At 43.3% G+C, this 15,891-nt stretch overlaps 2 protein-coding genes across 4 annotated transcripts; one reads left to right on the forward strand and one right to left on the reverse strand.

Annotated features, from left to right (window-relative positions):
• Positions 1-496: 496 nt before the first annotated feature.
• Positions 497-11,872, reverse strand: LOC147187691 (zinc finger protein DPF3-like). Of its 2 annotated transcripts, XM_086100034.1 has the most exons (12): positions 11,738-11,872; positions 6,862-7,022; positions 5,432-5,539; positions 4,250-4,383; positions 4,032-4,127; positions 3,788-3,860; positions 3,410-3,451; positions 2,764-2,904; positions 2,522-2,650; positions 1,646-1,758; positions 1,490-1,571; positions 497-1,251 (listed from the first exon to the last, which is right to left on the reverse strand). In XM_086100034.1, the coding sequence occupies exons 1-12, from the start codon at positions 11,767-11,769 to the stop codon at positions 1,184-1,186; spliced, it is 1,179 nt and encodes a 392-aa protein (XP_085956160.1). In that variant the 5' UTR covers positions 11,770-11,872; the 3' UTR covers positions 497-1,183. The 2 variants fall into 2 exon arrangements, with proteins under 2 accessions (XP_085956160.1, XP_085956161.1); XM_086100035.1 differs by lacking the exon at positions 3,410-3,451.
• Positions 11,873-12,275: 403 nt separating this feature from the next.
• LOC147187692 (DDB1- and CUL4-associated factor 4-like) lies at positions 12,276-15,838 on the forward strand. 2 transcript variants are annotated; one of them, XM_086100247.1, is made up of 14 exons: positions 12,276-12,393; positions 12,549-12,686; positions 12,753-12,838; positions 12,932-13,089; positions 13,159-13,241; positions 13,493-13,574; positions 13,667-13,813; positions 14,010-14,059; positions 14,224-14,303; positions 14,586-14,678; positions 14,797-14,894; positions 15,040-15,204; positions 15,272-15,386; positions 15,531-15,838. In XM_086100247.1, exons 2-14 carry the CDS (start codon positions 12,568-12,570, stop codon positions 15,749-15,751), a joined length of 1,497 nt encoding a protein of 498 aa, XP_085956373.1. In that variant the 5' UTR covers positions 12,276-12,393; positions 12,549-12,567; the 3' UTR covers positions 15,752-15,838. The 2 variants fall into 2 exon arrangements, with proteins under 2 accessions (XP_085956373.1, XP_085956374.1); XM_086100248.1 differs by having other exon boundaries at positions 12,759-12,838.
• The last annotated feature ends 53 nt before the right edge of the window (positions 15,839-15,891 follow it).

The following is a 15,891-nucleotide window of genomic DNA, read 5'->3' on the forward strand; positions in this document are numbered from 1 at the left end:
AGTAGGCAACCGGCGTTGACGTCAATTACTGCCACCTACTGGACTGGAGAGTGGATTACATGAATTTTGAATAAATTATTGAACCAATGAAAGGGAATACTGTTCGTTTTATTGGGGGAGTAATCCCATATATTAAAGATTTATACATATATGTCCGATCTTTTCTATCTGCCATCGTTGATCCTGCTCCACTTCCTACCATTCCTCTTCTTTGGCTGACTTTAACCTCCAACGCCAGCTCTTTTCCATACGCCAAATTTGGTCGTGGCAATGCCCTGTTCCGTGTGGCCCCTCGGGCACAGTTACCGGATGCTTTTTCCAGAAAGCTATTTTGACTTCATCAGTTGAGCAAGGTGTGGTTTTCACCGCGGCGTTTGAAAGCGGATTCAGGGGCTCGATTTTTCACCATTTTCAAGACTTTTTTTTTTTTAATGTACTTGACAATTTTTTTATCATTTGCATTTGGCAGGTTTGTTCAACATTCTTCTATGGTGTGTCAAATTTACAAGACATTTATTTTTGCATTACAAGGTCTCACATGAAATTGTGGGATTGCGTAAATCACACTTGTTGAGAAGAAAATGCTTGTTTCTTATGCTTAGAACAAAGTAAAATGAATTCTGAATTACATAGAGTTTGAAATGTAAAAAAACCCCAACTCTTTTGCAACCAAAATCAATTTTTTACACACACATTCACGCTCAGATTTACTTCTTTTTCAGTTCAATTGAACAGTTTAGGTGGGATTAAGAAAACAAATGAAATGAGTAATTAAGAGACATGCTTGAGCAGTGAGGTAGACTGATGAAGTGGAAGCTGGTCTCTGCTACATGAGAGGTAGAGAGAAAAAAAAAAAATTCAAAATCCTCCAAACTGCACTGGCGGGTGTGTACGTGTAGATGGACAGACGGGGCTGTGTTATCATATATACAGTCACTGGACACTTCATCAGGTATACACACACAGTGTAATGGTGAAAAAAAATGCTGAAACTGAATATTTAAATTTCCCCAAAACAACCCCTCAAAAGAATCTCCTGGAAAGTTAAGAAAAAAATTATACTTCCACATCAGTTTCACTGACAAACACAAAACTGGGGGTCTAATCGCCATTCATCATGTGTACCTAATGAAGTGAGCGGGAAAAGGCTATGTGTGTATCCACTGTGAGAGTGGGGGGCCCATTATGCATCGCCAAAGGATGAGGCCTTGTCCTTCAACAGGTCCACACACACGTGACAACTCCAGCTTCCTGTGGACACAAAATAACAACGCAAATTATAATATATCTATTCACAAATTTGACCTTGACTGATTCAAACCATTCCTAGTTCGAAAATGTGAGGGAATGACCTTTCCAACTTGAAGTCTCACGTTAAAACATTCCAACAATTAACTCAATTCTACAGTATTTCAGTTCAGGTTCATCTCTTCAGCATTCACACAAAATTGGCACAGAAAATATATTCTCTCCTGATTCCCTACGATACCTTCTGGAGGCTGGGTCATGGGTGGCTTGAGGCAGTACATGTGGTAGCCCCGGTCGCAGTCGTCGCAGAACAGCAGCTGGTCCTGAGCGCGACACATTTTATTCCATGATAGTATGTCATAGAAAAGAAAAACTAGATTTTGTTTGAGGTACGTACGTCATTTTCTGAGGTGCCGCAGAGGCTGCAGGACTTGCACTCAATGCACTGCCACTGGTATGTTCTCACCGCGTGCATCATGTTGTCGGTGAACTGCAGACATGTCGGGTGGCCTGTGCATATGTGGGGGAAACCAGGAAAATTTGTATGTTTAATGCAAATATTACAATATAATATATTACAATAACAGTGCAAACTCATTTGGCTGTGTCGTAAACTCTGGTGACGACCAATGTGGACAAACCTAAATGTTAACGTCATTAAAAATGAATTTTTGTCAAACCTATGACTAACGTGCTATTCAAAAAGCCTCTTCATGACCTCACAGCATGTTAGCATCTTGTGCTAGCAGGAGCGATGAATCATCGATAGTAGCTCAAGAATGCACAGTCCGTTAGCACTTAGCAACTAGCATTTTTACATTTTTGTGTGCAAATTCGTGTGGCTGTGTCGTAATATTGCTAATAGTTAAACTTTCATGATGACCGATGTCGAGAAACATAAATGTTGACGCCATTACAAATGAATTTTTGTCAAACCTATGATTAACTCATTCACTCCCACAGACGTTTTTAAACGTCTTTTCAGACTTGGTCCAGAATTGGCTGGTACTGAAAGAGTTAACGTGCTATTCAAAAAACCTCTTCATGACTTCACACCATATTAGCATCTTGTGCAAGCGGTAGCAATGAATCATCTATAGTAGCTACAGGATGCATAGTCTATGAACAACTAGCATTTTATTTATTTTTTATTAGCTCCAACTTTTGTGCACGTAGCTGCATCCCATTGACTCGGCGTGTGAGATCCGAAGTCCATTAACCCGCACCCGCGGTGTTCTTTTGTTCCCTTAAAGCATTGATGTTTGGGATTTACCGGAGCGTCCACAATCAGAGCAGGAAACCAGCTCCTCGGCCTGCCCCGTCTTCCTGTTGGAGTCCTGGTCTCCCAGGCAGAAGTCGCAGTAGTCATTGGGAATGATGATGCCGTCGGGACCCTTCTGAGCTGCAGTGACACAAAAACTCTAGTTCGGAAGATGCAGCTATTGTATAGATCATCACATAATGTCACGTCATGGTGAAAAGGTCTGTTGGATTGGATAGTTAAGTGCTTAATACGTTTGTGGTTGTCGGAGAGTCGCGTGGGGGACGGGGCCGGCTCGCTGTCCTTCTCCTCCTCGCCGCCTTCCTCCTCTGCCAGATGGGTGTGCGTGTAATGGTAACTCAGGCCAGGACGGTTCTTGTAACGCTTTCCACAGACTGTAAACCAAGAACCAGAAAAACGTTACGTGAGAGCGCCTGCATAAATACCCGGGCAGATCGTTTATCAGAGATTAGGGCTGATCGTTGCTAATCTCTGCTTTAATGGGCAAAAATAAGTTAGTTTATTTCATATGGTAAAACTACAGAGGTTAGGGCTTTGGTTAGGGACACAAGAAAAAGTGAGAAACACAAAAATGATATAGTCCGACTGTTAAAAGAATGAAGTCGCGATCATAAAACCCCGAACAGGGGCGTGTTGACTTTCTATCCACCGCGAATGGAAATTTGTCCAAATATTATCACAATTATCTCATTCATGGGAACATCTGTGGGGAGCATGCATCTGTATGCCAAAGCCAGCCAGTTAGCCTGTCGGCATGCCTTGTCATTAGAAAGCATCGAAAAGCGTTTATGGCATGTTTTTTTTTCCGTTTTGTTTTGTTTTTTAAGCATTCAAAGTCATTAGTGACAGCACACAGGAAGAACTCTGGAGGAGAGATACCTTCTTCAGCCTTTTTTGAATTATGCTTTTGTTTGTGTCTATCTGGAACAGAGGAGACACACAAGCAAAAACAAAAAAACAAACAAACAAAAAAAGATGGACAGGATTCATTCATTTTGCTTTTCCCAAAAGTGGTTCATTCATCAGTCCGCATCTGCAATCCTTCCTATCGGAGAGAAGCATGCTTATAAAGGCAGGTTGTCTAAACAGCCCCGTCTTTCTTCATGCCAGGGGACAGGAAGCGACTTGAAGGGAATTGAAATGGCTTTTTATCACAGACAGAGTGATCCAGGGTATGTACGAGACACACACACACACACACGCACACGCACACGCACGCGCACAAGATAAAATTAGAAATTCTTTCCGGTATCTTACTGTCACAAACATAAGGTTTATCCTGGTCATCCACACTGACCGCTTCGGTCTTCTTACGACTGGAGCCTCTGTTCTGTAAAGACAATGTAATTTTTTTTTAAAGCCATTCTCTTGATTCCTCATAATTCAACGCAAATTCACGGTGGTGGAAATTTCAATTTTATTATGGCGTTAGGAAAGGGATTGAGAACGAGTGTGCAAGAAACGTGCATTCATGACTGATTCTCGGGGTATTTGGACTCACTTTGCCTCGGTTTCTGTTCTTCCTCTTCGGCGTATCCGCTTCGAAGTCTTCGTCGTCTTGAAAAACGTCGCCGTTTTCCTCGGCCTCCAGCACTCTCTACGGAGGAAACATGCAAACAGAGAGCGTTGAGCTGCACCAACAGGTCCAAAAAAAGGCAGCATGAGTTAAAACAATGAGTGACATATAAGATCAGCAGACGGTATTATGTCTACGCTCACCTGTATTTCCAGCAACGTCTCCTCTTCCTTGCACACGTTGCTTTTCTTTTCCAGGAGGTTATCGCTCCTGAGCAGAGTCTCCAGTGTTGTGGCCTCCCCTGGGGGCCCATCACGCTTGGGGGCCAGCTCAGCCTCTGTGGAAAAGAAAAGATATATATATGTGTGTGTGTGTGTGCGCATATATACTGTATATACAGGTATATATATATACAATATATATATATATTTTTTTTTTATTAACCTAGTGTGTCTGATGTCATTTAGGTTTTTAAATAGATCTGTTCATTATGTTCTTTCCACCTATTTAACACTAGCCTTGTGCATGGACCTTCTCTCTCACACACACACACACACACACACACACACACACACACACACACACACGGTCACTCAGGAAGTATTAAATAAACATGAAGCACACCCCCCAAAAAAAAAAATCCTGTGAGGGGAGCAGTCACATTCCTTTGCAGTGTGTTGTCATTGATATCTGGGCCGCGCTGCACAACCCTCTCCCTACCCCGTTTCTTTTTTCTTTTTTTTTTTTTCTAAAATAACTCTTTGAACTCAGTATTACGTTGCCTCTGGAGGACGAGGAGGAGGGGGAAAAATGGCGGCAGAAACAGACTCGCCTTAGCGGCCTCCCTCCCCTCTTATCGGGTTCCTGCTATGCATACGTACAAAAAAACAAAACAAACAAAAAAAAAAAACCAAGTAGACTTCATAAACCTCACTTACAGTCTAATGCTTCACAGTCAAATGATTAGAGGCCCGCTTAGGGTGTTTATGTGCAGTGGTTGTGTGTGCTTCTATGTGTGGAAGTGTCTGTGCACGTTTCTACACAACAGTGAGAGGGGGCATTGATTCTGGAAAGAGAAAATGAACCTGAAGACCAGGCTAACCAGAGCCAGATGGTCAGATAGTGAGTCTTGAAGCCACATGCACGCACAGACACACACACACACACACACACACACACACACACACACATGCATGCAACCATATTATTGGGTTTCCCTTATGTGCTGATTTTTTTTCCTTTTGGCCCCATTTACATGAATGCTGTTTGTGACTCTTATCATGATGAAAACCAGAACACACGCATCATTGAGAAGCCCAACACACAACATTACGATTTAGTTGATTATGCACCGACGTGTATTGCTGTGTACGTGTGTCACCTACCTAGCCGAAGCTCACACAAGCGTAGTTGGGGATCGAGGGGTGAGTGGAGTCGCCGCTTTTTTCGCCAGCAGCGCGCTGGGTAGGCGTACATCTGTCCTGACACTCTGCCTGGCACACACACACACAGTAGTGCACGTATGAGGGTACACAGGAAGAATGTTAACAAGCACTGTCAAGCTTAGCATTGGAACAAAACTACCATTGAAAACTACAAACACACACACACACACACACATACACACACAATTATGTCAGTGTTCAGGCTAATGATCCACATATTTCAGGAAGTACCACTTCGGCTGTTTGTCACGATTTGTGTGGCGAAGAACGTGGTTGATTTATTTTTGGTCTTGACGGGGCAGAAGGGGTGAAGAAAAGGAGGCGGGAGAAGATTCGAAAGCAACAATGTGCGTCAGGTCCGCCCGCAAAGTGCAGGGTGCGGCCGGTGGGGCGCTGTGGACGGAGGGCAGGCTATTTGTGTCCCGACTCCATGCGAAATGAGCAAAAATCTTCCTATTCTGTTGGATTTTGTGTGACACAGGTGGTGACCTACTCATAAAATATACATTTGTTTTGAATTTGATCAACTTATCAATTGTATTCAAGAAATGAAAACTATAATGAATATCAGAAAATTGGAATACAAAAGGAGAAAGAATAACTATATAAACACTATTTATACATTTATACTACTCTATTATTCTATTTTTATTATTTTATACTATTATGATACTATTTATACTATTTATCTATTTATACACCAAAAGGTGCATGTATACATGGAATAGTATAGTATACATAAGGGTAAAAGCATTTGATGATATGTAGATTTTCTTTTCTTCTTTGTTTTGAAAAATGATCAAATCAAATTGTTACAAAATAAGGGGTAGGACTAGATAAGTTACTTACTTCTTCCTACTCCCTTGAGCATACAACCGTGATGATGTGTGTTTTCTACTTTTATCTACTTTCTAATTTTCCTTACATAATTTTCGTTTGACTTTTGTCAACCTGTTATTGTGTATACTATATGCTCAAGGCTCAATAAACAATAAACAAACAATAAACATTTATATCTATATTTGAGTCCATAGAACAATAAACCCAGTAGCATCGTATCGAAGTTTTCGACAACTCAGCCCCCAAAGTTGAAATTTGGCATGCAATTGGGAAGAAATGTCTCGTCTGAGTAGACCCACAAAAAAAAAATCTCAAGAACCCATGTCTGAAAAGCAGGAAGTCTGCCATTTTGATTTTATGCAGTGTCAGTTTGGGAATCCAGTTTGACTGGGCAACATGAAATTTGGCAGGCATATCGACCAATAGTCGACCCACAAAAAAAGAGCTCATGCCAGAATAGAGGTAGCTGTGAAATTTGACGGTCCACAAAACACTCAACTCTTGGACCTCTGGTTTCCTTCAAGTCTCACCTGGCTGCCGCTGGCACTTCTCCATCCAGATGTAGCAGTTGTTCTGGGCAACGCCAGTTTGCGAGTCCAGGAAGGGCATCCGCACGCTACGCTCGGCACGCAGGCGGGCGTTGTAACTGCGGCACTGCTCGATGGCATCTTTGTAGAACTGGTCGCCCATACTGGTGACAGACGGTATTGGGGATTATTGACTTTTTCAAACCACGGAAAAACTATCAAATGACTGTGTTGTGGGGTTCACTCTTACTTTGTACATACAAATGGGGGTTTCAAATTACAAGACATCTCCTTCGCCATTTATCCAAGGTCCACCTGTACTATCAGACATGAATAATCAGTGTCATATTATAAGAGCGCTGCGGTTCCCAGCCAGAAGAATCAAAGGATGGGGATACCCGCATGTAAGCAGGATGGTATCTGATTTTGTATTTGTGTCCAAACAAGCCGAGGAGGCTCTGGAGATGCCGTGCGCAGATATGTAAAGAATGCCAAATTGGACAAGGACCTGTATGTGGATTTCACAAAGATGTTCATTGTTTGGATGGAAGGGCGAGCGTGTGGGTCAAGAAGATGAGGGAGGGCTCATTGGCCAATTCATTCGCTACTCTGTCAACATCGAATACTTTGTGGAAAAAAAAGACGTTGACGGAGAGAAGGAACGTCAAATGTTGAAAAGTAAAATTCAGAGTTTGCGCTTTTCTTTTTTTACTTGCAGGCAAGTAAAAGAGTTGAAACAGTGTTTTTTTTTGACAAGAGCTTTATTGTACGTCATCTTAAGAACAGAATGTGAGTACTGTCTGTCTAAATGAAGGAGGTCCTCGGTGTACGAGGACGTCAAGTTTTCAATGGCGTGCAATGAACTAGTTTGCATCGTGTCATGAGAATACGTGGCACAAGACGACGCGTTCAGTTACCGCCGTACTTGCTGTTTTTTTATCTGAATTCTGTAATTAGGACTTTACCACTGTGCCAACACAGGTTAGCGATACACTACACCGCGCTCTGACTAACGTACAATTTTGGATTTCGTCGCAACCACAGGAACAGAACTTCCTAAAAAAAAAAAAAAAAAAATCAGCCTCCAGAAAAATAATGATGTTTATTTTCTCCTCTGCCTGACCTTGGGTCACCTTCCAATGCTTCCTCGGTCGACTTCATACGCTCTTATATAAGTGAGTCACCGCGCATGTGTGCCCGAGTGCCTTCACGTGTTTTACAATGATATTCAGTGGAAAAAAAGCATGCGCGTCCTGAGACGAGCACGACTCAAGCATTTCAGATCGCTTTGTTTCTGCATTTGGCTATATTTCCCCTTTTCGTGCATGTTCTCTGCTGCTTTATGTAACCTTTCTTTACAAACATGGCTATGTCACCAATTGAGATATTCGAATGATGTCAAAGCTCACATGTACGCTGCACTGGCAGATAGCCGATGCAGATGTTGGATTTTTCTCCATGTTTGGAAGAGGAAGCTATCCGATTGCATGTGTGTGTGTGTGTTTTTTTTCATCGACTGAATTGTGCCTCTTGAGACCAAAAAGGTGGAATCATATCCTTTGAACCGCGCAGTATAAATCCACCCCTTCGTTCCAATGAGAAGCAGACGACAATCTGAACAACGCTGGAAACGTTTGGGGAAAGCGTTTTTCCATTCCACAGAGGAATGGTCGGATGAGTTTTATGCAGAGGAAGGACACCTTTTGGGATGAGCTGGCAGGTCGATTGACCTCACAAAATTCCCACAGACACACTCTCAAAATCCTGTGGTGAGCCTTCACCACTAGAGTGGAAGCTGTTTGAACTGCCAGGAAGTTTTTCCACAGTTGACATGAAATAGGGGGGGGGGGGGGGGGGGGTGAACGTCTGCTCATCATTTCACCACATCAAATCTTCCTCGTCTGCCACATGTTATATTCATGTCCCTCGCTTCAGCGTTTTGAGTTCCTCTTTTCCTAAAACAGCAATGAATCGATGGTAAACTCATCAGTGCCGTGATAAATTACCGTCGGGGTGCTACGGGAAGAGAAACTGCCTCGTCCTCGAGCCATGCATCTAACTCCGTAAACAAACACACTGCGGCTCGGCCTCTGAATGGCCGCTGTCGTGGCTGGCGATATGCTTTTGGCAAAATGATTACAATAAATAAATAAATGATAGCTGCTGCCGACGGTGACAGTGGCAGTTTGATACATCCGCGAATCATCATCTTTGTCAGACAGAAAAGTCTTGGTTCAAAACTTTTTGTCATTGTGTTCAATGAAATGTCATTGATCAAAAGTACCAGCTATATTCGTGAATACTCAAAGAGTGAATACTCCTACTGGTATGGAAAAAAAAAGTGGTTTCTCACATCCCTACAAATCTATATGTGCAGAGCATGAAAAGCTAAAAAAAAAATTTCACACGATGTTTTACACCAAAACGGCAACAGACGAACCTCCCTTCCTGTTTACTTCCTGTTTCAAGTCTCCCTCAGCCCATTTAAGCGGCAAACGAGGTGATTAACCGGAACTGTGAGCTTGTGTCCTCACAATACCGGGAATGGCGTAGTTTCATGCAAATATTTAGGGCTTGTTGTAGGCCGAGGCAGAGCAGGAGCAGGGTGGGGGTGTTGGGGCTGGGGGGGGGGGGGGGGGTAGTCAGAGCAAGAAAACATAAATTGGGTCGGGAGGGGGGTGTTTGACATGTCTCGGGGGCACACGTGTTCCCTTTCGACCCATGTCACCCTCACACGCAGGGTAGGCGGGGGGGGTGAAAAACACACAAAAGGGAAAAGGTGGATGGGGGGGGGGGTGAGAAGGGACATCAGGGAAAGGGTTGATGAGGAAATGCAGCGGGCTTAAAATGTCCCCGCTGCAGCTGGGGTGAAATGGAGGAAAAGATGGATGCATGGATGCAGGGCAAGGTTCCCTCATCCTGTTTTATGGATTTATGAAGTGCATGCAGCCAGACTAAACCCCCCACCAGCTCACACACCCCCAAATCCTCCACCACGGCATTATGGGGGTGGGGCACATGGCGACCCAACATATAAAACAAACACATAATAAAAATTACACAACCCCCACAGTGCCCTCCATGCCCAACCCCCTCACGCAAATATGGAAACCTTTCATAATAATGTTGATCCAGACGATGCGTTGTGAGGCTTAAGGATGCTCACCGTCATCACATATTATATTGTGCATTTGTATTCTCTTTTGCATTCGGTGAAAGACAGTGTCGAATAAAAAGCTCCTATTGACACATTTTGTGAGCTTAAAAAAAAGCCAACAACAACAACAGCATAAAATTTGACGATGCATTTGTGAGATGGTTTATTATTACACCACACATTCTATTTATATACTGTATATATTTCTGGACTAAAACAATAACAATAACAATGACATTCTGGGGGTTTTTTTTTGCTTGAATATTTGGTAATAAAAAGCCAACACGATGACTGAATCTGCCAAAAATTGTCCCCCCAAAAACCTTGAGACTTCTACCCCCCCCCCCCCCCGGGCCCCTCCCTCCAGCCCCCAAGGAATTTTGGATCACTTTCTGTTATGACCTCTACCAAGGAGTTTCGAATGTTGTGTAGGATCTTGGTTCTTTCTCCATTTGTCTGAATATTCGAAGTCACGATGTACGTTCCACGAGGATCTTAACACATAGTCAAGCATACACAATGGGTTTGTATCAGTGAACGTGCAGATACGAATAAGGATTATTCCAATTTGGCCTGGGTCCTCCATACCCAAGCATCACCACCAGCTCGTTCTTCCTTGCCACCTATGACAACAGATGGACTCTGGAGGATAATCTGCTGTTCGGACATTTACAACAACAAAAACAAGCGCATATAGTGCAGTAGCTCGACACTGTTTGCGGCTTAAGCTGTTCTGCAGAAACGCAGGAGTCGCTGGTCTGCTAAAGTTCAGCCTGTGTGTTTCACTCTGCGTCATCGTGCCACTATTAATTTTGACTGAGGAATTCAGGAAAGTGAAAATAATGCTGAGAACAGAGAGCGCACTACTGGAAAGACAGCATTGAGGGAAAGCAGGAAAGAATCTGAATAGCTTGCGACTCATCCTTACAAACGTGGTAAAGTCTCTTAAAGACAAAAAAGTATTCCGAGTATCATGCGATAAGAATCATGACAGTCATGACATTCTTAACGAAATTAGTGGTTCTCAAACTTTTCACCTGCCCAGATCCATTCACAATCACACTTGTGGACAATTTAAAATTACCCATAGTTCATCGGTAAACCAACATGCATTTTAGAATGTTGGAGGAAGACCAAATACAAAGAAACTCGTTATCATGGTTTTCTTCACTTGAGTTTTTGTTTGTTTCATTTCCCACAGATTGAAAATACTTCATTTGGAGATTTTTAATGGCGCTGTGCTTTTGTGTTATTCAAAACTGCACCTATCGAGGTATATAAAAGAGCAAAAGTAAAAAGGAAATTAAATCCATGTTTTGTTTTGGTTTTAACCACAACAGGTTAAATACAAAAACAGTAAATCGAGACGTGTATGCTTGGAGCTCTCAGTTTGCATGTGTGGTACAAAATAAAAAGTGATTAATATGCTGGCAATGATTAAAGGATTTCTCGGTTGAACCTCAAGGTATTGTGGACAACTTTTTTTTTCAAAGAACGAGTGGATGTTTATCATATCATTCCATTTTATATGATTGCGCAATCCATCAAATGGCATGCCATACATTACCTGCAGACACGCGTGCATAGACTGTCCAGGTCTAACAATAGCATCGTTCAAATGTGTTATTTGGATTTCCGTGAAGCACATGCACTCCCTTTTATGCATTCAGACAATCGCACCCTGTGCAATCTCACACACGTAAATAATAAACGCTTACTTACGATTTTAAAGGATTCTGGATTGCAGTCGCCATTTTCCAGCAGGACGCGTAACGCACTACTGTATTCCAAATCTCGATGTAGTTTGGGACCCAAAAAACATGAGGAGGAGGAGAAGGAGGAGGAGTGAGCGGTTTGACCCACAACCGATGTGTGCAGCAACGTCGCGCCAGTGGGCGCAGCCTCACTCAAAACTGCTGTCAAAATGAATACAAGTAAAACATGATAAAAAGAGATGTTTTTTTTACGTTTTAGGATGGAATATATATACTGAAGCAAAAACCAATGGAGAAAATAGCCAATGAAAGCTTACCAAGTCCTTTACTATGTTCACCATATACCAATGGCGACCAGTCACTATCAAACCCGAATAATACAATTTATTCAAAACGTGCCAAATTAATCAATTAAATATTAGTCATGTAGTACAAAAATACAATTAAAAAAAACTAGATTTTATTGTCAATAAAAGCAAACAGCCAATAAGAGCTCCCTACGTCACGTACCGTTGTCAACTATTAACCAATGACGATTATTTCAAGGCGGGACCAAATGGCGGAAACTCACTCGCCAAGCTTAAGCTCGATTTCCAAGCTTGGAAATTATTTGAAACTACAAAAACGTCCAGTTCTTCTACACGTCATGCAATTTACCAACAGGTAAACGAAACTCACCACTTGAATGTTATACTTTGCCGCTAAATTAGCCGCAGCATCACGACAACCCGCAAACTTTGGCGACCTCCACGTTGGAACACGTTGTAGTGAGATGGAATGAAAACAAAAACAAAACAGACAATGTGGCATCCGTTCAGGGTGGACTGACGTGCCAAGATGAAAAAGTGGAACTGGAAAGATGGCCAACGAGACCGGAGAGAACAGCAAGGTTACACTCGCCACCGTGGACGTGGACGGTACCGGGCGAGACAGTGGAGACCATCACGGGTCGACAGGTGGGGCTGTTTTTTGTGCCTGCAAATTTCAGTTCTTAAAATGTCATGCCAATGCTGTGTTCAAAGGAACAGATATGGTGATGCAGGGCCTTCTTCCATAAGATCTGACAACCAAGCCAGCTCTTCTTCCTCAAACAGCAGCGCAGCGCCAGGTCAGTACCAGGTATCCCCAAAAGCAAGATTGATCCCTGACTTAATCTAGACACACACTGCAAGTAAAAATCGAGATCCTTTTTCGTCATCAGAGCTGCCAGGTTTCTACTTTGACCCGGAGAAGAACCGATACTTCCGCTTGTTGCCGGGTCACAACAACTGCAACCCTCTGACCCGAGAGCAGCTGAAGGATAAGGAACGTGAGAAAGAGAGAGCTCGGATGCTTGCGGAGGATGGCAAGGCCACAAAAGTAATGGAACGTACATTGCGTTCAGATGGAGTGTATCCAACAAGCCAAAATGTGTTATCTTGCTTCTAGAAAGCACCGAGGGCAGGGCTCAATGCCTCCTTGCTTCTACAGAATCGACACCTTGGGCTGCTATCTGAGATGTCCTACTGCAGGTACTGTTGGTCTCCATAGTCAGTTTATGGTTGATCTTTGAAAGCTTTTGCAAAACCGATTTTACCCTGCGTTGTAATTTATACCTAAGATGTGCTGCGTGACCTCCATTGCCGGAGGTTGTTAGCGGTCAGCAGTCTCCAATTGCAGCTTGCGATCAGAGCTGCTGCCATATTTCTTATTAAATTATTATTCTCATTCCGTTTGTTTCATCTGCAATTCACCGATGGCACTGGCAACAATGCACTTTCAGACGGGTTCACGAGTGTAGGATCAGCGCCATGAGACGCCGAAAGCTGGACCACCAGAGCACAGACGACATTAGGACCATCGTGGTCGGTGCCGAAGCAAGCTCCCCACTATGAACCCCCCCCCCCCCCCTTCGAAAAAAAAATGTCAAGCGGATTTGATTGTTATTCTCTCACAGGCCGACTCCAAGTGTGAGCAAGTATTCACCGTCAGCGACATGTCCCACGGGGGCTGCAAATACGGCTACATTAGCTTCAGCAAAAGCAGTAACAGTGGGTCTCTGTCCGTAGAAACGTGTGACAACCCTTACGTCACCAACTGCAAGGTGAAAATATTCAAGGGAATATTTAATGTAAAACTTGACTTGTCAGTGGCTATTACAAAAGTAGTTGGCTTTTTGGAGTGGCTGCCTGTTATGAATTGGATCAGATTGATTGTGTATCATTTGGGTATTTTCAGCTGTCACAAACATGGTATTGAGCAATGTTTTGCATTTTCAATCCTTCTTACATGTGTTTCAGGTGAATTCCCTCTGCTGGGCCTCGGTCAGCGATCCGGACTCTCATGTGTTGTATCCTCTGATAATGCTTTTGCCTTATGTTTGATGTACAGTGAAACCCCGTTTGACGCGGTTGGATATGTTGCAGGCCCACCCGTGTTTGTTGAATGAAATTTGTTGTTTGCTCATGTTTTGCCTCAGCCCGGTACCCCTTAACTGAAGCCTGAATTTTCTAGACTGTGCCTGGTGGGTGTTGCGGACAGGCCCGGCTACGTCACTTTGCTTCCCGCTTCGCTATTCAGCAACTCTGACTCAAGTGACATCATTTATTTATTTCTTTTTAATTACAATTATTATTATATTAAATCGGTCATTGAACCTACTTTTATTGTACATTATAGCAGGGTCAAAGTTGCGCTGAGTCATAGCAAGAGATAAACCTCATAGTCCCGTTACTTTGTTTATCTAGTAAATAAAGAGAAGTATCATGAAATTGCTCTCGGTACACTTCAAGTGAGCTGTAGTAGAAAGATTTTTTTTTTTTTGCATTGATTGGATGTGCATATGTACCTAATGAAGTGTCCCCTTCTGTCCACAGATCAGCCAGGGATGCATTGCAATTTTAAGATCCCCACTGCCTGGTGCTGTGCCTGGTGTCTACATCCGCAGTTTGACAAGTGGTTTAGTGTAGGTCAGTGTAAAAAAAAAAAAAAAGCTTTGTATTTATTTATTTTTTGTCCATGACACTTTGTAGCAATGTGTGTACATGTGTCGAATTTAATGGTCTCACTGTTTTTGTTTATTGGCAGGTTTATCTCATAAGGTGGTCCTGCAACAAGCCGTCACGGGCAAAAAACAAACTATCAGCGTCAACAGCGACGTTTTGGCTCAGCAGTTTTGTGTTAGAGTGAGTTTGCGTGTCTTTTTAAACTTGATTGTTGGATGGCATACGCCTATTGACGTCTCAACCAAATGTGAAGGGTTGCCATTAAATTTGGCCAAATTGTCTGTATGCGTGTACCTGACTTTGACATGACAACTAATCCACACAGGTCCCCTTGCTGTTCAATGGCTGCCGATCGGGAGAGATTTTCGGCCTCGACGCACGCGAGCTGAGAGGCAGCAAGGCGATGAGCTTTAGGCAAGAATCGTCCGTCACGTCGGTGCGCATCCTGCGTGACGAAAACTACCTGCTTGCTGCGGACATGTCAGGCCAGGTCAGGAATGGCACATTCATCACACCTTGACCACAGGAACTTCACAACTCTGTGATCTCTACGTCAGATCAAGCTCTGGGACATCCGGGCCAGGAAGCCAGTACAGCAATACCGGGGCCACTACAACGAGCATGCCCACCTTCCCATTCATGTCAGTGAGCCTGAGGGGCTTCTTTTGGCTGGTAGGGGACAAAATTACTCCACACTCTGTACTTAATATGATGTGCAAACACGTATGTTAAAAAAAAAAAAAGCCATAGCATATTAGCATTTGTACTTGGCTACTTTACATGGCGTTGCAATTACATTCTTCTCTTTGCCTGCAGTGGGTCAGGACTGCTACACGAGGTGCTGGAGCCTGCGGGACGGCCACCTTCTGAGAACCATCCCGTCGCCCCACCCGGCCGCCAATGACGCCATCCCCAGCGTGGTCTTCTCCTCTGGCCTCGGTGGCCGCAGGGGGGTCCCAGGCCTGCTTATGGCTGTCAAAAAAGACCTCTACCACTTCCCCTACAACACGGATGAGACCGAGTCACAGGATGTCTGATTGAATGTCGAAGAATTTCAAAAATGGTTCTTTTTCTGTTTTCAATGGTGTTGAATTGCACTGCAATAAACTAAGAGTTATTTCTTATATTTTCAGTAGTTCTAGAGCTCAATCTTTGTATTTTATAACAGGAAGAATGA

Source organism: Hippocampus guttulatus, chromosome 20 (genome assembly GCF_054856545.1).
Source record: "Hippocampus guttulatus isolate MCC_2025c chromosome 20, RoL_Hgut_1.0, whole genome shotgun sequence".
NCBI classification, from domain to species: Eukaryota; Metazoa; Chordata; class Actinopteri; order Syngnathiformes; family Syngnathidae; genus Hippocampus; species Hippocampus guttulatus.